We start from the raw sequence: 24,654 nt of genomic DNA on the forward strand, positions 1-24,654 counted from the left end.
ACTCTGCAGTGACTTTTGGCCAGCTGATGTGCAGTAGTCTGAGGGGGAGAGAAGCTGGCAGGAGCACCAGAAGCACAGAGCCCTGAATAAGTCACCCTGTAGTTGCTTCAAGGCCCGTCATAAAAGAGAACTGTCCTCTTCCAGATACTTCTGCCCAAAAGCCAGTCTGCAGTCTGTCGAAACAGCCACCGAGAGTGGCAGGAAGTGAACAAAGATGGCCGGTTCTCTGTGGTACCTCAGGGCCCTGGCACAGGCCCATCCCCACCGCGGCCATGGCAGCCCAAGCGAAACCGGGATGTCTCCAGGGCTGCATGCCCTTCTCTCATCACACGTTCCTCCGCTGCTCCCCCGGAGAGCTGCAGAGCCCAGCTGAAGATCTCGAAGTTCCCGAAACAATAAACAAACAAAGTTTGTTATGAAGCAGTGAATTGTTCTCAGTCCTCCTGTTAAAGGGTTGGAGGAACTTAAGTGTAAAAACCTGTCCAACTCCGAGTGAAACTCCACCACCTGAGCCCCAGCCCTGTGCCAAGCCATATTTCTATTCATTCCCTATTCTTTTTTAAAATAGGGATCATAAAAATGTTTTATTTGTGCTAAAATGTAAAGTCACTTTTGCTAAATATCATCCAATCCCTTTTGTTGAATAAAATAGACAATATACAGCGTGTTTTGTGATGCAAAGGCCTGTTTAAGGAATTCTCGGTGGTATATTGAAGTATATGACTAAGCTAAGTGCATCACATTGTGTACATAGAAACCCCAGAGTTTCTGTACCCATATTTGCCCAGAGCATTCTTTCTTGTTGCATTTGCATTATTTGCTACTTCAAGTCTTTGCTCATTTATTTACTGATCAGCTTAGGTGGCCAGGCAATTACAGTAACAGACAAACTTGTAATGTGCAGTAAATACTGTATTATGAGGTACGAGGTATTGCCACATGGGCTCAGGCCCTGATCCAATATCCAGTGCTCAGGAGACTTCATCGGCCTCAACACATTTTTCACCGATTCTTTACTTTCACTGGAATTTAAAGACAAATCACTCAATTAAAATTCAAGTGATGTACATGGCTGGCATGGACAAAAGACAGCAATTCTTGCAGGTATTGAATGCTCTACACCACCACACATTTTTGATCTTGAAGCTCATGACACAAAGTTGTTGCTGGTAACATCTACTTTTGCTCAGGTGAATGAATAATGTGTTTTACCAACTTTAATGTTACGTTGATGCAGAAATAATAGTATTTTTAAGCAGTGCAAGAACTTAAAGGGAAAAACATTTGGCAATAATACACTGTTTAAAGTCATGGTACTTTTCAATTGGCACCACTGAGCTTCAGTGGAAGAACTTCAGCTCTTTGGGTCTTCCTGTGTGGCCCTGCAGAAGTCACTTGACCTTTCTGTAAGGAAGACTCAAGTATGTCTAGGGCTTTCCTAAACTGTCCTTGTAATTGTCTGTCCACATTTGTCATTACAGCAACACAAAGGAAGACAGAGGCTGATCGGGCAAGATGGAGCAGAGGGAATGGGAAGGATCAGAACAATCTTAATGCCTTAGTGCCCCCGGTCCTCCTAAAGTGAGTGCTCAAATTCTCAAGTTACGAAATAAGTGGCAAAAGCCAGACTCCTGGGATTCATTTTTCTTTTGTGAATGCTCTCATCCGTAGGGTGTATACATGTAACTGCTGGAGCAATGGGAGAACTTGTTTTCACTCTTGAAAACAGCTACGTTTTCAGGTTTTGGTGTGTACTTGCCCAGATTTTAGGCTTTCTTTTACTTAAATCTGGATCCCCAAAAAGCTCTTGACATGATGGAAGTACTTGCAGACACCTCAAGTTAATTATGACTAGCAAGTTTATGTGTTGACAAGTAAATGCTAGAAAATAGATGGCCTGGATATCTGTCTGGGATGTTTTTACATAATTGTGTGGGGTTAGTTACTAAATTTACTAAGCTGGGATCGCTTTAGGTGAGATTAAGGTAGCCTGGATACTACTCATGGCTTTTAGTTTGCTCTTGTTACTCACAAATGGTACAGAGGAAGCTTTTAGCTGAGAAATCAAATGAAATGGTGCATAAGTTTTTGGTGTAGGATGCCGAGGTACTGTTTTAATATTTTAGGAAAGGTTACCAAGGCAGCAGATGGAGTAGCTGTACTGTTTAAAGAGAAAGGAGATGAAAATAAAACTGGCAGTCTGGGCAATTTAATTGGGGAAATAACAATAAATACTCTTGAACTGAAGTTGGATCAGGTGTGGGAAAATTCTCGTCAGGCTGCTCCATTTTTGGTGGGTATTTATCACAGTAAGAGCAAAATGTCTCTTCCTGTGAGTTGGCTAAGCAAAAGAGAGCCACTACTCTGGCTGAAGTAGCCATTAATGAGAAAATTATGTCTTGAACCTCTGATGCATTTGAAAAGCGAGAGAACTTTTCCTTCCCGTTGACAGACTGGAAGTCAGTTGAGAATTAAATGTGCAGGAAAAAAGATTAATGTCCTGAACCTGCACATGTTGTTATGCAAGTAGACTATGTCTCTGATGATGACCTCTGTTAAAATCCCCAGCTTTCCTGAGGACAAGCAATTGAAATTTTGCACATCTAATTCTGTTCTTTTCCCCTTGATATCCCTCACTTTCAATATGCTTTATTTCTACATCCCAGCCTAACACTGGAACAGTCTCTCACACTCCAGTCTGTTGGTCTTTCCCCTGGAATTTCTTGAAATTTCTTGAAATATCTTGAAATTTCTTGAAATTTCTTGAATCTTTCCCCCTTAATTTCTTGAAAGGTGTAGCACCTTCCTCTTGCACTGTCTATCTTACCTGACCCCGTAGAAGACATTTTTTTCAGAAATTCATTTATTTTAACAATGTTCTAAATTGCCCAGGTTTCAAATCATCTTGAAAAACAAGGAATGATTAAAAACCCAGCTTGTTCCTTGACCTTTTCACATTCTCCAATTAATATTTTCCTCCCTCTGTTTTGCCTACAAACTCCCTGGTTATATTCTTGCTTGCACTGCCTTGACCTCTTTTTGTCTAACTGCTTTACATCCCCAGAAATCTCATTCCTGCCATTCCTGCAGTGGCAGAGGTGTTGCCAGCATCACCAGCGAACTCCTTCTACCTTGCTCACCTTTTCCTAACCAGCTCTGTATTTACCGATCTGAATATACTTATTACTACTTGATTTTCTCCCTTTTCAGGGCTCTCTTTTGACTTTGGTGTCTTTCTCACCTAATTCCTCAGAACCTGGCAGGACGGACCAGACAACCACAGAAATCTTCTCAGCAGAAGAGTATAAAAAAAGAGGGATCAAGGAAGGTACTGAGAGATATTGGCAGTGACTGCAAGACGAAAAAGCCAGACCCCTTTCTGCTCACAGGCGCTCCTCCTGTGTGAGCTGCCCTTTATCTGCTCTCTCCTCCCTCGCTGTGTGCTGCACTGGGCTGGGCTCTCCCCCCGTCTCCCTGGTCACCTTTACAGTCTATTCTCACAACATGCTTGAACCATGAGGCTTATCAGTGACTACTTGAAAGCCCTGGAGACATATTTAGAGAGAAAACAGATATTAACTGCTCCATAGGTCTTCACATAGCACCTGAAAACCATTGCACTTCCAGGGAAAGCTGGTGAAAGGCTGGCATTTTAAGCACATATGTTTTCCAAATGCCTTCACTATCCATGTCTCCCATATCCCTCTGTGGTGTCTTTAGCACAAGATGTACAGAGGAAAGTCTGATTTATGTATATGGACACTGAACTCCTGCTGAAAGTAGGTCTGTGTGGGTTCTCATATGAAGGAAGGACAAAACAAGGATGTATTTATAGGGGAAAAACAAACAAACAAACAAACAAACAACACAATAAAATAAAATAAAATAAAATAAAATAAAATAAAATAAAATAAAATAAAATAAAAACAGCCTAAGAAATAAGAAAATAAAATAAAGGATAAAAAAATGGTGACCTCTGAGTTCTGGGAAAAGCTTGGCTATTCAGAGCATCAGATGGGAACAGTCCATCAAGCTAGATATTAAACAAGTGTAAACATGTATCTGAAATACTTTAAAACTTAGCCCCGATATTTCTCTAGTTTCTTCAAGAGTACAAGAAACAGCAGTAGAATGGGATAGATTAGACACTGCGACTGAAAGGAGGTAAAAAAGCTACCAACAGGTTTACACTGTGCTGGTAATTATTAAAAGATCACGAGCTTATTGTCCAGGCCTGGTTCATGTCAGCGCACACAGGCCTCATCTTTGTGAGGTATCCGTTCAGACCATAAGCTTCTTTGTGGATCCAGAAAATGCATGTGAAGGGATGGGCAATGACCTGGTACGTAAAGGGACAGGCTAGATTTTTTTCCAATATAAAGACATTTACATTAATATCATATCATCATAACTAAGTCATCTGAGGGTAAAGTTTTCCATATATTTTTTTTCCTAACATAATACCTAGGCACACATTCCCTGGAGCAATGGAAGATTAGTTTCCTCAGTACTACAGACCGATGCAGTGTGTGCTCACAGGATGATACAGTGTGGCCACATTTACTTGTAGACCAAGGCTGCATCTGGACTTGGCAAGAACTAGAAGCACTTTAAAACAGATGCAGATCAACCATCAAATGAACATTTCTTGTAATTCCCCAAAGCAGGATCAGATATGTGGGTATGGGTCAGCTCCGATCAGTAGTTTTACTGATGCATCTTTTCCAGGGTCATAGCAGCAGATTCCTCCCAGCTACAACCATCCTGTAGCTTAAGGTGTGCATGCAAGCACAGCCAATGCCCCTCGCAGTGTTATGCTAGCTGTTCGTGTTCAGCATGTCCAATTAATATTCTTGTACTATACAAAACACAGGAGCACAGGATAGAGCTACCTGATCTAGTGTCAGCTTTCACTGGGACAGCCACAGAGTGTCATGCAGAACCATCTAGAGATACTAGCTTAGCTCACAACTCAGTGTGGTTTCTCCAGAGTGGTGTTAAACATGAATCACTAAGTCCTGCCTCATGGCAGAGCTGATAAGTTTGTATGGAGGTGTTTAAGAATTAACTGGACAAATCCCTAAGTAACCTGATCTAATTAGGCCTCCTTTGAGCTGGGCGTTTGACCAGGTGACCTCCAGAGGTCCCTTCCAACCTAAATTATTGGATGAGTTCATGCCAATGCACATATATTGCATCCAGTCCCAGTAATAGTGCCACCTCTATAATACACTCCTCCAAAAAGCGCTAGGACTGCCCTTAGATCAAAGAGAAAAAATTGCATGGGTGTATTGTGGGCTAGCTCTCTAAATCCAAGGGAGTCAGTGGTGGTTTATGCTGTTCCTGAAACAGCTACAGCAAAACTGACTTTGTCATGTACATATGCTACAATTTTTCCTACAGGTATGCAGTGTGCATGGTCTGAGTAATTCTCTGATACTCAGAGAAACGAGAAAAATTCAGGTTCTTGGTGTAAGTAAGAGAGCATGAGTATTTGATCCTGGTCTGTGAAAAGAGCACCTCATTTGCCAGAGATACAAAAGCAGCACAGTACTTCCACGTTTAGAACTTACTAGTTTCTTTACATAATGCTTCAATAAACAAGATGATTGCAGTGAAAGGATTATTCACGTCTGTTTTCTCAAGTGTGGCCCAGGTCTGTGGATGGAGTGTCAGCAAGGAGCAGTTCTCCGACAAGCAAACATGCTGGCGGTGTTTAGAAACTCCCTTAGAGACACGGGTCCTTTGTTTAATTTCTCACTCCACAACATGACAAAGAGGAAGAATTTAGGTGGAGCTGATTATAAAGGAGGGAAAACATATCATAATCTTCCTTCAGTTGGCATCCTGGGGACATGAAGGACAGGGTCATAAAGACGATGAAGAGCACAGTCCTTCTCTTCATTTTGCTGGGAGTAGTATCTGGTAAGAACATGATTTCATTACGCTGCTAAAATTAGAACACTGTTGGCTGTTGTACTTTCTCTTGGGAGCTTTATAATACATATTTAAGGATCAGACACGGATGGAAAAAAATCAAGTAACAATTATTTTTCTACTGAAATAGATTGAGCTCTGTGGTTACAGCAGTATAATGAAGAGAATATGACCTCTCAGTAAGACACTTGGCTGGAAGAGGCACTTCAGTGTGTAATAGCCACTGCTCAGTAAGAAAGTGTTGGAACAGGAAAGGAGATCAGTTCTGCAAGAGACAGTATCTATTAACAATACTGCAGTATCCTCCTTTCAAATATTGATAACATTTCTATCTGATGAAGTAAAATAAGCAACCAAACAGAGAAAACACTGGTAGAGGTTATTAGGAGCGTGTCAGTATTTTTGCCCAGGATAAAAACATGGAAGTTTTGCCAATATGAATACGTACGTGTTAGCAACTTAAAGTAGATCTTCAAACATCAATCTGTGTGGCTGATGGAGTTGCTTGTAGCAAGCTATCTACCCAGGTAGGATCACTTTGCTTTCAAGGAAATGAATTCTTCCAGTCCTCAGAAACGTGTCAGTATTTGGTGTTTTACCTTTATGACCCCCAAACTGTAATCAGGACGCTGCATGTGAATCTCAATGTTTCTTGAAGAATGGTGTTTTTTTGATGTGCATGGTTGCAGAGAAAAAAAGCTTGATGACATGACTCAGGCTAACAAATCACACATAAATAAGACTTGAACATACATATACATCTCAAAGCCAACTTCATGATCGCTTTGTTTTGGGCTCAGAAATTGTTAACGTTTGGGGCTGGTAATTCAGATATATAATTTATTAAATTTCTTCAGGCATAGTTCATCCTCTGAAGTAAAGTGGTAACCAAGGACTTGTGAATACAAAAGGAAGGCTTTTGTAAAATCAATTGGAAGAAGAAGACGCCATTTAGACACAGGGTGGAAAATTTCAGTTAAAAAAAAAAAAAAAAAAAAGAACAAAAAGTGAGAGCTTATGATTTAGAAAGACAAATCCTGAATAAACTGCCAAGAAAATCTTCAGAGATAATATGAAAATAGCAACTCTTTTCTTTCTTCATTTCTAAATGTTGTAAATGATTTCATTGATTTTATAAATGGTTTCCATTAATGAACTCTGGCTTGCTGTCAGTAGCAAGTTCAATGTTCAGCTCCACTTGTGGAAATGTATCCCCAGAAGGCCCTCTCAGCTCAGTCTCATTTGCATGGTCGATTTCTGTTGATGATGTTTTCCAGAATCTTTAAGAACATTGATAAACGCTTAGTCCTTCTCTGGGACTTGTAAAGAAGGGGAAATAGGACTCCATGCTTTGTCTCAGGGACTCATCTACTGTTATTACTTTTGCTTCTTATTAAGCAAAGACACTAATATCCTGTCTTTGATCCTATGGGGAACATTATTTGAGTGTCCAGTAAGAGGAGCAGTGGCTGACACACAAAACAGATCATATGTGATCTGTCCCTAAAATGCTCCAAAATGTTGCTAGCGAATCAAAGAAACAAGATTTGGGATGGTTTGGGGCAAAAATCACCAAGGCTTCTTCTAAAGTCATTGAAAGCACTGGAGCTGAACTCTCCCCTTCCAGATTAAAGATCCTGATGATCTTGGAGCAGTGGCAATTTTAATGCCTCTTTGGGAACTGGTGTGAACTATCCTTCCCTAGCCATAGGGGAAAGAGGGAAGTGGTTCCATCCTACCAGTTTAGGAGGCAAGTAGTGTAGTGCACAGGAGCCCATTTCCCTTTGGCGTCCTCGAGCTCCAAACTGAACCTGAGCATCCAAGTGTGGCTATGCTGCAGCCCTAATGGCCTCAGAATAGTTCCTCTGCAGCGCTTTACCTCGCAGCTGCCCAACAAAAATACAGGCTTTGTGAAGCTTTGCTACAGTAAATGCTGTGGTATGAACAGCCTGGCCCTCAAGTGAAGAGTATCTCCCGCTGTCTTGGCACAGGCTGTGTGGAAAGTTTTACCGAAGGCAGCTAGCTCCCTTGGCATGTGGTTTGGACAAGACAGCAAAGCCCCCCAAGCAACATCCAGTCCAGCCGTGGTCTCCTGTTGAGGCCAGTTTAGGGATATGAGGGTACTAAGATGTTGTTTCAGGGCATGCCCTAAAAGCTGACCTCATTTATATTTCCTACACACTCTTCAGGAGATAAAGCACCACAGGCCCCTGTTAAAATAACACAAAAATACCCTTGATAAACATCAGAGCGAGCACAGATTTTGTCTCGGGGAGTGGGGAGGCCTGACGGAGTAGCAGGGAGTTCACACGAGGCCACGGGATGCCACAGCCTGGCTGCAGCCCGGAGGCTGTGAACCACGGGGTGCCTTTGTGGGCCCTGGGGAATGGACGGCTGCCCGTCCGTGCTCGGAGCAGAAGAGAAACCAGCACAGCCCCCAGAGATGCTGCTTACACAACTTGTCAGCCGGGCCTGCACACAGCATGCCAGAGAGATTAAGGAAAGAGAAAACGGAGGAAGTGGGCGCTGCAGGCAGCGTGGCTCACGGTGAAGATTGCTTCTTTAACATCCCGGCCTGTGTGGTTCAAGGTGGCAAACAACACAGCAACAATACTACTTAAACATCAGCACCCTAAGTGACAGTAGTATAGTGCTGAATTAGAGATTCCTTCTTCTGCCATTAGTGCTGGATTTACTACAGTGCAATGCCACCATTCATAAGCAAAAAGAGAATCAGGCCGTTTTGTGCTCATTAATGGCATCTCCTGGCACCAGCTGTGTGCTCCTGCTAGCCTAAAACTCCCCGAAGTAATTTCTCATTCATTTTCATCTTGCAGGAAGAAGAATCCAGTTGCTTAGGGGCTTACCTGCAACAGGCACTGTTGAAGAAAATTCTCCAGCTGGTGTTTCCGTTCACACCTTTAATGTCACCCTTTCTCCACTGTCTTCTGAAGGTGTTGCAATACATCCTACCATACTAAATTCAAATCCACTTACAGAAGCATTTGATATTGAATCCACAGGAGATCTTGTATACAGGGTGAGTTTTACATTTAGCTTGAGCAATGCTCCGTCCTGGAGGCTGATGGTTCCTGGATTACTGAGAACTGACAGAGCACAGTGACTCATCTTTTAATCAGAGAAGAGTTGCAAATGCAGACCACCGTACTATTTGGACATGCTGTAATAGATATGACAAATGAGTAGCAATAGTGATTATGATTTTAATTGCATCTAGGCAAAAACTGCTTATCACAATAATTCTGTTTATTCTGGGATAGAAAACATGATTTTCTAGAAAATCTGAGGTAAAGAAGGACATGTAGGAGCCGATTCTGTTTTGAGGTTTTATCCATAGTTTTTCAACTTAATTAATATGAAGTCACTGTGAATTTAAAGTGGATTATTTAAACCACATGCAGCTCTTACTTGGACACTCTCACCTCGAATTAAAATGAATTTGACTCACTTCCAAAACAAAGTAAGCTGAGTCAGATCAAAGCCAAGTTTAACTCGGAATGAGGGCTGTGACATATGAGGAAGTTACCTTGAGGTATAAAGTTATCACACTTCCACACATCTGTGATCTATTTCCATCTATTGCGTACTCTTGTCCTGTGGAAAATGCAAAGTAATTTTGGTTGTTTCAGGCTAGTTTTTCTTGCTGGATAAATTAGCAAGTATTACCTCACATTTGTCACTGGCAGTGAGTGTTCAGATGCATGATAACTTGTCATCCCGTTGCAACTCACTTGTATGCCTGCGCCTGAACGACACTCAAGAGCACCTTTGAATCCACTTTTCTGGAAGTTTCCAAGGAAATTCAGGTTTTCACAGAATTGATACAACGGCCCTTTTCTATTTCTCTTTGCTGATGTTTCTGGGAGAAAATGTAGGGGGAGTAAGACCATGAACCCGGGTGTCTGCAGCTCATGGATTGACGCAAGGCAGGGTAGCTCCTTCCAGGCTTTCTCCGCCCCAAACTGTCCCTTATACAAGAGGTCCTTGAGTTGCTCTGGGAGGCCACAACATTTTGGTCTTTCCATTTTCTTTTTACTCACATTTCAGCCAGTGGCAAGGGTTGTGACAGCAATCAGCATATAATCTAAAATACTCACTGCTTACTGATGGAAAATGTCCTGTTACTGGTATTCTCTCCTATAGATTATAAATTACATCTCTTTCATAATGTGCTAATCATATTTTTTTTTTCTCTTTTCAGGTTGTTACCAGTGGAAACCCTGTCCTAGATTATGAAACAATGCCAAAGCGCTTTGATTTACAGATTTTTGTTGAAGATACAACTGGGAGAACTGACCTTAGTACACTGACTGTCCAAGTAGTAGATAAAAATGAACCTCCTGTGTTTCGAGGAAATATGGCAATTCAAAGTAAGGTGGTAGAGGCATTTGAAAAGAACAATACTGAAAAAGCTGACATCACTTACAAAACAGAACTGCATACAGTGACAGTGGTTAAAGTGGTCTAAGAGTTTTCCTTTAGAAAAACGGGAGGAACAGGGTGATGTTTTTATCAAAGCTTTATTTTATACAAATATTTGGTATAGTTAATCTCTGGAGATGCCCTTCTGTTTTCTTAAAGTTTTGACTAAAAGTGATGGAACCACTTAAAAATGTTTGAAGAATATATATATATATATAAACATACATACACACACACATATATAAAAGCAGACTTATTTATATCGGTAGATATATATACTATTTTTGATGTGAAGTGACATCAAGGTATATATTGGAAACATGAAGTTTGGTGGGGATGTAACCAGTATACTGTGGGTCCATGTTTCAGTAGTTTGTTGAAACTGGACTGATTTGGAGAAGCAAGATAAATTTAAATAAATGTATATTGTGTGTATGCAAGAGTTTCTTGGGGAGAAGAACAAAGACAGCAATCTGCCAGTGTTTGATACCTGTGTATCACATTTGCACCTGCATGTGAAAATTAAGTGGAAAATCATTCTGAAGAATGAGATCTCCTAGATTGTGATTTATGGTGGTGTAAATGGAAAAAGGCAAAGAAATGTCTCCTGCCTGTGGCAGATGGCAGTAAACCTGGCTACCTTTCAGGCTTACCTGAAACCAGGTTTTCTTTCAGACCACATGCAAGGTGCAACAGAGAAGTCTGCAATAGCATTAGCAACGAGGCTGGGGTGTCTGAACTCATAACAGCACCTAGGCAAGAACTTTCAGTAATTCAACACCCAACATTTTTTTTTTCTTTCATCTGAGAATAGCAAGCTGTGGTCTGTTCGTGGTAGGTATTTGTAAGCGGCTGCTGAACCCTGTAGATCTGGAAAGCAGTGCTATTATTTAGGCTGGTGGCTTGCAGCTCCTGGAATGGTCAGCAGAGCAGTGTGGCTGCAGCCTGGCCATCCAGTGCTGCAGAGGGCAGGGCTTGCTGTAGGGATGGATTTAGCGCAGCCGTGCTCAAATCAGCCCGCTCACTAATGCCTCCTGAGCACGTTGACGTTCCCACTTCCATACAATACTTAGTTTGTAAAGCAAATTAGCTTCCCTGAGGGAAAAGGCCGCGTCATCTTCTCGGTGTCAAGGGTGTCTTGCATATCATGGGTGCTGCTGGAATCTAATAATAATTAAACGTGACACTTCAGGGATCGGCACAGCATGAAGCACACTCTACGTGGGAGCTTGTTACAAATCAGTGCATCAGCTTAACTCTCAGCTAGAGCTGCCATAAATTGGTGAGCACAGATGTCTGATCTGTCTAACTGCGTGGCTTTAGTTAACAGTACCAGCCACAATTAGACGCTAATTGCACATTCGTTGGTTATTAAAAAGCATCTCCCTCTCATTAAACTTTATATTCATATTGTTGTCCTCTGGGAACAACTCATTACACTGCTCTGGGATTCCCACTGCTCTGATGAGAAGCAGCAGTCAGCAGGGGTCACAGTGGAAATTAATAGTCCAGAAATGCCAGGTCCAGCAGACACAAAAGGGCAGAAAGCAAATAATGGGATCTAAAGATCTGTTGTTTTGCTAATCACTCTGGCCAAGGAGAGCTAAGCCTGTTGCCTGTGGCCCAGTATGGGATAGCCCAGTTGGGAGAGCTCCTGATACAGAAAGGAGCTATCACAACACTCCTTGCACAGAATTAACACCCATAATAAGGCAAAAGTTCAAGCGCAGACCATCCACGATTTATTTACCTCACAGATGTAAAAAAAAAAAAAGCATAAAAGATGAAGAAAAGCTCTGAGGTCTCCTGGCAGGGGACAAGGGTGGTTGTAGAGGGGATGGGAACCTAGCATGGAGCTATGTTCTCCCTATCTGCATGGTAAAGGCAGACACATGTGTACTCCATACCCCACTGAGCAGCTCAAGGGAGACCTGATGTATAGATCAGCCTCCCTAAGGCATAATTCATATTGCATCTATCAGTGATGGTTTTCTGTTTACAGATAAGCACTTTTCCTTTTAATCTTTTGAGTGTTTCTTTCCTGTGATGATTTTGGAATTACACTGGTGAACTGAGAACACATATCAGTCAGTAATATGCCTGGACAGCTTTAATTTATCAGTATGTTTGCTGTTGTGTCCTTTATTCTTATCCAATTAACACTTAGTACACTTATATCTGTGCAGCTGTAACTATCTACATCTTGGAAGGTACACGGCCTGAACGCATTTACCAAGTTGATGCAGCTGATCCTGAAAATGGTGGACTCAAAGTAAGCTGAAAAAAAAACAACCAGAGATGATATTATTGACTGTTTCTGAAATGCTTATTGCTAGCATCTTTCAACAATGCACTTCATCGTCAGGAACACAGGAAAAGGTTTTGTCAGGAAAAAAGAACCATTTTCAATAATAAATTGAGAAAACCCAGCCTCAACACTTGGGCTCAAATTGTATTTTGATTTCTCAGCACTCCAAAATTAAGGGGTATTGAAGGCAGAATTTGATATAGTTAATCAGAGATACAGTAGAAATCATGTCTCTTTTTTAAAAAAAAATAGCTTGCAAAACATTTTTAGTAGATGAGAGTGATTAAATGTAAGTAAAGTTTTTAATATTGTGTCACGGTGTAAATTCTTTCAAATGAGACGGTAAGGAAACTGCTTGCAAGGCAACTGAATCTCATTTTTGTGACAATCTTAGGGCAAACTGTGACCCCCAGTTAAGAAAATGGATTAGCAGATCTGAAAATACTCTTGATATCAGCAACATTCCTGGAAAGTGATAACTTTGTTTGCAGAAAGGAGAAAAGTAACTGCACTAACCTAAGAACCATTTTGTAGCTTTGCTTTGTTGACTTTTGTGTTATAACAGACAGCATGTACAAGAACAGAACCTGAAGATGTTAATTCCACGTGTAGCATTATTCAGGAGAGCAATTACCCTGACATCCATCCTCAGGCTTTACCCAACCAAACCACCAAGCCCCGGTGGGCTGGTGAGGAGGGAAGCAGAGGCGAGAGGATGTATCTCGTGCACTGGTACGGTTACGGTACCCATTTGTGTTGTGCAATGCACAAAGCATCTGCAGCTACGTGCAGGTGCTGACCACTGTGTGAACACTGAGCTTCCACTCCCTCAAGCACCTCATGAAAGTCCACTCATCCCACCCCAGCCTCTCTCTTTGCCTGGTCCTCCAGACTTCATTGCCTCCTGCACAGCTCTTCTTTAGTCTCCCAAATCCAGCCCCAGCCCTTCTTCTCTCTCCTCTTGCATGGAGTACTCTGCTGCTACCCCAAAAATGATTTTGCCAGCTGTGTTGTGACTCTGACCTCTATGTTAAATTCCCATTGCAGGTCTGGGATAGTAGGAGATACTGTACCTTGGCCCCTTCTACAAGGCAAGGCAAGAACAGAGAGATGCTTTAACAAAAGGATACAAAAACTAATGCATTGTGCTCTTCATTTTAGTATTCCTCGCTTCCTGCATCAGTGCCATTCCTGGTCTTGGAAAGTGGAAGCATTTTTTCCAAAAAAGTATTTGATTATGAGAAAGATCCACATTGGTGAGAATTTATTTAATTCATGTGCTCTTTTTATTAGCTTACAGTAGGCAATGTTTTCCTATGTAGCCATAGAGTGATTCTTGTTTTGTTTTCTTATTTAACAGGTACTTTTTAAATATAACAGTGACAGATCCAGAAGGACTCAACTCTACTAAAACAGTGAATATAAATATAATTAACATCGATGATGAAAGACCTTACTTTACCACGTGAGTGAAAAACTTCCATTGTAATGAAAATGTAGATGTTTTCCCAGCTTTACTGCCTTGGCACCAATGGGAGGGCGTAACACAGGGCAAGCTAATGTAACAACACAGTACTACTGAAAACTGTATTTTCATTTTGTCATGAATCCTGTTGTTTTTCTGAGAAGATTTGCTCTCGTTTCCCTTTTTTATTCTTATTTATATTTTTAACAGTTTTAAGTTTTCCAGGTTCTGCCCTCGTGCTAAAAGCAACCAAACAAGCTTGTTGTGCTTGTAAGCGTTTAGAGAGGTTAAAGCTACGCAAAGACCTGTGGACAAGTTCAGACAAAGACATGAGTTTTACTCTGTGTGAATACAATCATACAGAGTTTACCCTTCATGCAGATGTGCATTTCACCATAATGATGTTTATTCATGCAGAAATGTCTAGACATAAAAAGGTCTCACTTTTGATCTGTCTTTTCCTCTTCTTCCCAGACACTTACACTTGTAAATGATCCCAGTGCTGTTTGAAACATTGCCATCTCTTACTGTGTCATAAGCAGGAAATTGTTGTGTCATAACACACAAGTCAGAAATAGCTTTTGAAAATTAATGGAGCTCTAGCTGGAAGCAGGAGTATTGTTGAAAATTTGCAAAACGGGAGAGAATATCCATATGCTACTAGAAGGCTATTGTGTGGTGGAAAGTGCAATGGGTGGTTGTTTCTGAAGTTGGAGCCTGACAAATGCAGTTCTTAGAGGGTTAGTCTGATTACATTCTTGATTTATCTTCGTCACTTTGCATGAGACACTGACTGGATTCTGGACACTCTCTTTACCTCTCTTGATACTGAGGCTTTACAAGGTCCCTGCCAAGAATATTTATGGTGGGTTCTCTCCTGATATCTATGCAAAGAGGGAGAAGACAGTGCAGCACCTGGGCACGCCAAGAGGTCTCCAGCCACTTGTTTGGAGCAGTCTTCTGGCTGCCTTGTGGGACCTGAGCAATGCACAGCTCCTGGGCTGAGGCCAAGGAGCTGGACAGTGCTGGGTAAAGGGGTGGAGAATCTGAAGAAGTGGAAGAATAAAATATTAGAAACAGATACGGATTTTTTATTGTTGTTGCTACTTATTTATAACTTGAATTTCATGCATGCAGTAAGCAGTAGGGTTAACAGCTCTCTCCATATTACTATACTGATATAAAAAGGAGGAATCCACCTCCCAGGCCCAAAGCCTGCATGGTCTGTTCTAGACTATTTTCTTCAAATGTTGCCCTTTCTGTTTATTTATCCTTATGTCTGGAATGCTGAAGGAGCTCTTTTAAATATTTATCTATTTGTTCAAGATAACAAAAGCTTCAGTGACTGGAGTATCCATAACACCTTACGTCTAAGGCTCGGATGTCGTATGGCACAAATAAAGCTTGGTATTTGTTTGAATCTTTTCCGCTTTAGATTGACACTAGAGACCAAAAATAGAAGCTCGGTTTGTAAAGAGCTTGAAATTAAATTGCACTTCATGAGCTGTCCTCACTGTGCACATGCATGCCCTCTCCCCTGCTAAAATGTGAGCTACATGCTGGGACTATATATTTTCTGACACTATAATAATTAGTGCTGGGATGGAAGCTGGGGAAACTTGACAAGTTAGAAAACCTTCTTTATTTTCTCCTGATCAAAGCTGTCAAGAACAGAGTTTCAAAGGGTCTTTTTAATTGTTCTCACAGTATATGTAGGCACATCTGTTTTTGGTGTTCACAACACTCCATCGGCATTTCAGCCTTTTGAAATTCTGGATGTTAAAATCAATGGAAAACTCATGGAGCGAGGAAAACAAAGGAGGAGACAAGAAAACAAACATATGCTTCCTTCACAATTATACTGCGGCGTCCAAAAGGTCTGCTTGAACCATACTGTAAAATACCACGGGCAGGCGGCAGGTAGGTCAACAGCAGGACACAGCCCAGATGTAGCTGTGTAGAGGAGGCCCCAGCTCCACAAGCACTCTGTGCAATGGGTCCATGCAGGGCTGGTAATTTTGGCTGTCTCACCAAAACCAGCGAGAGCTGTCCCTCCCGTATCTCCAGTGATCAGAGAGGAGTTTTCAGGAGGCATTTTTGGTAGCAGTGATGGAGATTTGTTGCTGTTTGTTTTCTTTCTGAGTAACTCCTGAGCAACAGGAGAACAAGGAAGCGATCCAACACCAAGAGTGGGACAGAGCCTTAGTAAGTACACAGACTCCATGGCCTTCACAAACACCTTTTTGTTTGTTGTTGGCTGAATGGTGTTTTTACTGAGAAAACTCTATGAGATTTGCCTGCTGTATGCTTTCCTCTTTTAACATCAGCTGACAGAACAGCTGAAGTACTGTGTCTTCTTAGCCATTCTTCAAATTGCAAGTGAAGACCTGGAGGCATCAGATCTTCTACTCTGCGTCTGCAATTCTCCGCTCCAGTTGCTAAATGCCCCATAATGCTGGGTTTCAGAGGAAAACAAAGGGCTCATGTTTTCCTATCGTAGGAACTATAGACTAGTCAATTAGCTACGTGGTGGCTTGGAAAGTTTAAAGTGCACAAAAATGGTTCGGTCTTGAAACATGCTCCTAATGCTTTTCTGAACTGTTGAACACTTTCAACTCCCTTTGACTTTTGTTAGCAGATGTTTTGTGTGTTTGTGTGTTTCAGTGGAATAAATCAGCCCTCATAAAGTCCTTGCAGAGTTTTTGCGTGCTTGCCTACGCCTGCTTTTACATGTGGTTCAAGTACCATAATTGCATACCTGAGTACCCATGTGAACATGCAACTGCAACCATTACAAGCAATCCTGCACGATTGCCTGCCAGACCGTACCTGGGCCGTAAAATTCACTAACTTCATGGGAAATCTGGGAGCACTGGCATATCAAACAGCAGCACTAAAGAACCGTTTTCTCCATGTAAAATGAATCAGACAGATGTTGCAGAGAATTTGGAGCAACATCATGAGGACATCTGGGGGACACCCACAGCAGGGCTCTCTCTTGCCTCTGCCTACTGCAGGGCCAGCTCAAGCTTTTCAGTAATACTGTTGTCTCCCAGATGCCTCCAGCATTCATTCCAAAATACAATTAATTGCATTAGTGCTTCTATTTTTGTTTTTGTCTTGCAGAATGACAGCATGAGAGCAAGTGGCTTTACAGGCTGGTGGCTTTACAGGGAGACAAACTGCATGACTTAACAGCCCCTTCCATTTTCAGCTTCCACAGTTCTGTGAAAGTCAAATTGCTTTTCCTGTGACAAGTTGCAGGGGAAGGGAAGGACACTTGGTTGTGTGGTTTTGTCATGCTTTATGCCCACATTCCAGTTCAGCTACTGCTACAGGTCCAGCTGGCAGAACCAGTGACTGGGATATTTACCCTGACATCTCCCAGCCCAGTGTGGCCATGGCTCTGCTGCTACAACTGGCTGCTTGGCTAAGTCTGTGATCAGCTGCTCCTGCAAACACAGACATGCCCTTTGCTGAATTTTGCTTTCTCTTGTAGAAAACAAAGAATCTACAAGATTCCAGAGGAACAAAGCCCAGGGACTGTGGTTGCCAATATAACAGCTAAAGATCCTGATGATGAAGACTCTCCTAGCAGACTTTTCTACAGCATCCAGTCTTCTGTCCCATATTTCTCCATAAATCCATGTAAGACAAAAAAAATCATATCTTCTAATACACCCCCCACCACACAGCAAAAAATGATTTTGCCTGAGTTTCTCGGTAGGTTTTTAGGGTCAAGTTCTTCCATCAGCTGAACAGGGTTAAATAAGATATCTTAAAGAAAGTAGACCAAAGGTGACTTATTGACAAATACTGACTGGAGTCAGTATGGCTGGAGGTTGATGATCCCTTGCATGGAAGTAAGATCAGCTGCCTTCTTTTTAATCTCTGAGGATTTTAATCTCTGCGGTCCTTCTGGGGCTCTTGCAACAGCTGCAAGTAGTTAGACCACAATTGGCTCTCTCCTACCTGAAATCTGCTCTAGCACTGAGATGCACAGCAAATCTACACCTCAGCTTCATGGCTCTATTTATGCCCTTCCCCAGGCAAGGCCATTAAAAAGAGTTACCTCTCTTGTGCTGTTTCTATGTTCTCTGGGGTGCACATGCCACTGACCTGAAGATTTTCCTTCTAGGGCTGGCATTCAGTGACTGCTCTGTCCCTCACCTGCTATTGTTTTAGAGCTGCTGATCACAGCTGTAAGAGATGCCATGCAGCACAGTGCTATGGGGGATCAAGATGATCTTTCTATGCTTTGGATTCCCTATGCCCTTTGGCCATATGTTGCTACTGTCCCCCTTAATTGCACCCCAAAAGGCAGAGGATATACAAACTGTTCTTCACCTCCTCAGTACTCTAGGAATAGTATTGTGCTCTGCCAGAACAATCTTCTCTTTTTTGGACAGAGGCTAACAGAAGTGAAAAAAAAAACAACAATAAATTAATTGCATGGCTGACCAGAACACTTGGCAGAAGCTGAGAGCAGATCTGTTGATGTATGAGTAGATTTAGAGGTGCTGAAGGATGCTTGAATGACAGCACCAGAAAGTGAAGCCATTTTACTAGATAGAGAAAAAGGCATTAGCAGCTCACTGTCCTTGATGGTCTGCAAGTGCACTCAACTCTGACTTGCCCTACCTCTTTGAGAGTGTAAGGGAAATCTGAGGCCTCTGCTGAGGCCACCACTGGTATATTTTTGAGCAATGGTTATTTATCCATGAAAGTCTTACACAGAATTTTCAAGGCCATCGTGTATTGTTTTTAAAAATAACTAAACCAGCCATGACTTCCACAGAACAGAATAATTTTTTGTCCGCCACTTGTCTGCTGAGCTCTCCCATCCTTCCGCATGTACACCATGAGTTTTGCTGTCTCCCTGAGGGTGAGTATCTAACTTCTGGCTGCTTTCTGCCCAGCAACTGGAGTGCTGCAGGTGACCAGGAGACTCGACAGGGATGTCCCTCCCCTGAAGCTCCACCCTAACATCTCAGTGATAGTGCGGGTGGAGGACAGTCCCAGTGGTGGCCACGCCAGTGAAATGGAGATCATCATCACTATTGAAGATATCAATGACAACCCACCAGAATGCATCCCCTCTACCTTCAGGTATTGAGGCTCTTGTTGCCTGAGTGCCACCTTGTTGTCCCAGCCCAGTGACACATCTAGGGCACATCATTTAGGGTCCTCAGACCTACAGCTAGATGTTCAAGTGGATATTTAGCATTAGCCTTTGAAGGTTAGTGTTCACTCTAAGTACTTTAGGACAGAAAGTTCACTTTTCTGACTTGTGCAAACTGAAATTTGGGCTAAAAATATCTCTGTATGGTCAGATACGGTATTTATCTTTCTCTCAGATACCAAATTCATTAGGGTATCAGAACCATATGATTTACAGAATTACTTTTCTGACCCATACAGATCCAGGCTCTTCCCTTTTTACTTTATGTTAAACTGTGGGGAATCACTCACCAGGGTAAGCTTGCCAGGCAGTTCTGGAGTTTTATTTTGAAATTTCTAAGCTTCTCTTCTGAATCTGTTTCTAGTGGCCTCCGTGGTGTTTGTCTCATGAAATCTGTAAGGTCTTCAGAGTCCAGATCACCTCTTGTCCTGTATCCTCTGTACATGGTAATTTAGCCATGGACTTTTGCAGTGGCTCTGAACTCTCTGAGACCCTTGTGATGATCAGCTGGTTTACGTTTGTAGATGAGGATATGACATTATCTTCATTTTATAGAAATACTGAGGTCAAAACTGAGCAACAGAAATTGTCCATCTGAAGTGTCTGATGTGCCTGTGCTGCAATCTTTCAGGGTACACAGCGCTGCATAGTGCAGTTCTCAAAGAGTTCAACTGCACACGTGGTAGTCTGTTCTGCAGCTAAAAATCCAGTGCCTCAAGCCAAGACCCTCTGCAGTGAGGGATTCCTGGTTAGTGGGTATCTGTTTAAACTGCTTGTTCACTAACTAATATAAATGTCTTGCATTTAAATCACGTAGTTTTGTGGACTGGCAGGAAGAGAAATGAATTCTTTAGAGCACTGCTTGGTTACAACATCCATGACAATAACAGAACAGTCTCATTGTTATCCAGTGAGCTCAAACTTTGATCTAAATGAAGCAAAAGTTTTCTGGGGAGAAAATGAGATCAACTAAAGAACTACAGTTCTGCACAAGGAAAAAAAAAAAACAGCAGGTCTTAATGACATTATGACATTTAGTTAGTTCTTCCGTTTTTTTTTTTTTTTTTTTTTTTTTTTTTTGTTTGTTTTTTGTACTTAATCCTCTTGATTAAAAAAAATGAAATCAACACCTTCTGTTCCCAATTCCATCATGTGCATCACGGGGACCCTCACTGCCAACAGCAGGGACAGAAACGCTAGCTTCACAAAGTACCAAGCAGTCCAGGTATTAGTTAAGGAGAAAAGAATGAGGTTCTCTTCAGAAAAACATAACACACTGAAGAAATGAGTGTTGTAAAGACATTTTAAAATACTAATTAGTAATTGAACTAATTACTAATTAGTAATCTTGAACGTTAAGATCTCGTGGCAGCTTCTGAAGTGAAGCGGAGTTCCAAGTTTTTGGTTTGGGTCTGGCTAAATGTTTGTGTCCTGCCCATCACACAGGGCTGTTATCCACCACAGCATATGGTTCAGATTCTAGGTTGCTTCATCAGCTGTTGTCTATTTAGATCTAGGATTTCACTTAGAAAATAAATGGAAGTCAATGTTTTGGCATGTAATATATGAAGAGTTCAAGGGGAGAAATATAAGGAGCTCTGATGGGAAACATGTTTCTTTTAAACAGGAAAGAGATAAATGAAAATACAACTGCTGGAACATTTCTTCTTGATCTCAGAAATTACTGTAAAGATATTGATGTTGATGTACCAAACAATCTATTTAATTTCACCGGATTATCTGGTTTTGGAAGCAATAACTTTGCTCTGGAGTCTACTGGGTCCGGAAGACTTGTGGTCAGTCATTTGTGGCTTTATGCTAGATTGTCTCATTAGGAAAGCAACTTATGAAATATCACTAAGTCATTTCTTACTTTGTTGTCTGAAAACGAAAACAGAATTACTGTAATTCATGTCACAGTGGAGTGAGATGGGGAGAATGGCTGTTTTGACTAGATGTGAGCTACGTACCATTTGGTAGGATGATTTCTATGGATTCTACAGAATTTGGTGAACAGTAAACTGTCTTCTCCCATTTTAAATCAAAGTGCTAGATATGACTGAAAAAAAAAAAAAAAAAAAGATTTGGGGGTAGTGGTGGTATGAGACACCAGCTTTGAGATAAATAAGCAGAGAAATCTGATGTTGCTTCATACCCATTTATTCATGACAGACCATGGAAGATCCTTGGTCTTCAGCAAGAAGAAGCAAAATACTTGAGAAATCCCAAACATAGGAACTGCTTCCCAGCTTCATTGGTCAGAATTGTAAAACCACTTTGTGTGATAAAAATTCACCAAAGTGTGGTGGGATTTGCACGTGTGTGATTTTGCGTGTCAAAACATGGCTTCCTTATGCTAATAGCTGCTGCAATATTTGCATTTGCCAGAACCCCCACCAGCTGCTGGACAAGTGCAGTGGTGGTTGCTTTGTTAATTTAAAAAGAACCACAGACAAGTACAGAAAAAAGGAGGCATCACAAAAATTAGTGAATACAAAGGCATTCTGCCTAAGGGACAAGGGTGCTACAGGAGCAGTAAAATAATTTTGTATGGTTTACTTTGATTTCTCATCTGAAGTATAAATGTTGATGACCATTGTCCTTATCTGCTTCATCTACCAACACAAAAAAAAAGAGAGTTTACTTTGCTGCACAGGACATGATTGTTGTCAGCCTTTCGATTACCATGTTTGTGTAATGTAACAGGTTATCTGAAGTGTCCCATCCCTCCAGGAGTTTCCCTACAGACAATAAACAGTGGATGCCTGTGCTTTAGTGCTTCTGCCCCAGAGTTTATGAGGCTCCTGCAGAGAGACAGAGCTCAGGAGATGAGGATTTAAATCTCTGTGTGAGCCACCACTTGGTAGCTACTTGGTTCCTGGACAAACAGTTGTAGCCGAACCTGATACCTATAATACAGGTCTGCAGGCATGAGCTCAAGGAGTAACTATTGCTATTTAGCAATCACAGATTCTTACTGAGCCAACAAAGGGCACAGCAAATAGCCAGCTCATTAGATACACTTTGAACTAACTAGGTAAGAGGCCAAGACTTTATCCTTCAAATGATATAACTTCCTGCACTTAAGAGGAAGATATTTTGTTGGCAGAAGGAAAGAGTTTTGAATTGCCAAGAGACACCAAAGCGTGAACGTAAAGAAAAAGCTTGAAATTCAATCCTGTAATTGATTTATAGCCTATATTACTCCTGCAGGGCAATTCTACATAGTCAAGAGGGAGACCACACTTACAGAATGCTGAAAAAACTAATTGCCATCATGTGTATTGTGACTTTATGTGTAAAGTGTAAATACAATTGTGTTTCTTTTTAATTTAGATGACTGGAAGTATTGATTTAGAAAACCCAGCTAATCTAGGAGTTGAAGTTTATTCTTTAACTGTCAGAGTGCAAGATATTGCCTCTCCTCACTACTCAAGCAAGTATCCCTTTTACACTTTTTTGATATTTTCCTGTGCTGTAACAGCATGGAGAGAGGAATACCATATGTATTTTGAATATATGCATGAGAAAATTTCACAGCCATACTTATCTATGATTTAATCTTCTGTTATATTTCCAGACATCATTTACATTTACATCAGGATAAAGCCAGTGAATGATTTTTTCCCAGTCTTCGATAGTTTATCATATGAATTTAATGTTCGAGAAACTACTAAAGGTACAGTAAATAGCACCTACATGATAGAAATAGTGTTGTCATGCTGACAAATATATTTTTGCTCCAAATGTATTTTCATTTCTTTGAATAAGGAGAACACCTCAAAGTTCCACTTTGACTGGGGTCTCACAGTATACCACCTAGTAACCCTAAATAGATAAAACTGGCAAGAACTCCAATTGTACAGATGGAAACTGAGACACAGACAAATTCAGCAATTGCACAAGAAATCTGTGACAGAGCCAGGAACTGAACTCAGATTTCTTGTTTTAGACCGTCTTTCTGCTCTTGCTAAATTAGCCTTTTGGAGGGATCATGATGGTATAAAAAAACAACACTGTAGACCATGGCACAGATGAGAGAGCCTTGTCCCAGAGATGGTGTGAGACTGTCACTCCACTGTCCCTTCAGACCTGGCTCACCTCAGGTGCAGCAGGCGTCCTGGAGGTGGGGTGGGATAGGGATGCTTAGATGAGGAGCACGTGCTCCACCAGCCAGTGCAGCTTCTCATACTGGAGACAAGGTCCTGTCCATTCCTACAACAACCCAGGACCAACTGCTGCAAACGTGGCCTTAAATCTGTTGCAACTGAATTTGAAAAGGTTCATGTGCTTGACTCCCACCTCAGTGCCCTTCCTGTTCCTCGATGAGCCCTGCATTTTAAGTTTGTGGGGCAGCATCTTTCCTTCTTGGTAGTCCTCATATGCCAGATGTGACCACCAGCCTACTCTGTGCTGTACTGCTTGGCATGCAGAGGGGTCGGAACAGGAATGGCATCTTCCCCAGCTTCATCTTCTCCCTCATATGACCTGATGCATTGGCTTCCTTCTGTAGGCTGAGAATAAAATCTGACATCTGTTGGATATAAGCTGGATAAATCTTGATCCTCATTCTGGACTTTCCACAGTAACAGAAAAACTGAAGTTGGAAAGGACCTCTGGAGGTCTTAAGTCCAACTCCTGCTCAAAGTGGGACCAGTTTCACAATTAGGCCGTGTTGCTCAGGGGATGAGGATCCAGTCGAATTTTGAAAATTTCCACCAGTGGAGACATCACAGCCTCTCTAAGCCCTTGCTTCAGCTGACCAACTTTCATTCCAGATAATTTTTCTTTGTACACAGTTGGAATTTCCCATGTTACCACCTGTGTCCATTCCCTGTTCTTTCATGGTTCCCTCCTGAGAATGGTGAATCTCTATCTTCCCTGTGCCTGACTTTTAGGTAATGGGGTAAAGTAACTAAATTCCATTTTCACCGTTCCTCCTCTGGCCTGCACAACCCCAGTGCCACCAGCCTCTCCTCCTGCCTCCTGGGCTCTGCTCCATGCTGTCTTAATCCCCCCTGGCTTTACTCCAGTTTGTTAGTGTCTCTTCTACCTGGGGCCCCAAACTGGTCTCAGGTCTCCAGCTGTGACTTTATGAGTGCTGAGGAGAAGGGAGTGGTCACTTTTCACCACATCTTGGTAACACACTCATTAATGCAGCCCAGCATGTGGTGGCTCATGAATAACTTGTCCACCAGGGCCTGGGGTCCTGCTCGGTCAGTCCCACCCTGTGTTGGTGCACGGGTTTGTTTTGGTCCAGGGGTAGGATCTACATTTGTCTGTGCTGAGCTCCTTAAGGCCTGTTGACCTATTGCTCCA

At 41.8% G+C, this 24,654-nt stretch overlaps 1 protein-coding gene across 1 annotated transcript in view; it reads left to right on the forward strand.

Annotated features, from left to right (window-relative positions):
- The first annotated feature begins 2,098 nt into the window (after positions 1-2,098).
- Positions 2,099-24,654, forward strand: part of CDHR3 (cadherin related family member 3) — a 35,887-nt gene continuing 13,331 nt past the window's right edge. Inside the window, 12 exon segments of the mRNA XM_032200261.1 lie at positions 2,099-2,293; positions 3,211-3,328; positions 8,775-8,977; positions 10,160-10,328; positions 12,567-12,652; positions 13,850-13,944; positions 14,049-14,153; positions 17,653-17,801; positions 19,073-19,262; positions 20,963-21,131; positions 22,672-22,771; positions 22,916-23,014. Of these exon segments, the coding sequence (XP_032056152.1) occupies positions 2,099-2,293; positions 3,211-3,328; positions 8,775-8,977; positions 10,160-10,328; positions 12,567-12,652; positions 13,850-13,944; positions 14,049-14,153; positions 17,653-17,801; positions 19,073-19,262; positions 20,963-21,131; positions 22,672-22,771; positions 22,916-23,014 (1,678 nt within the window).

The sequence above is a fragment of the Aythya fuligula genome, chromosome 1 (assembly GCF_009819795.1).
Source record: "Aythya fuligula isolate bAytFul2 chromosome 1, bAytFul2.pri, whole genome shotgun sequence".
NCBI lineage: Eukaryota > Metazoa > Chordata > Aves > Anseriformes > Anatidae > Aythya > Aythya fuligula.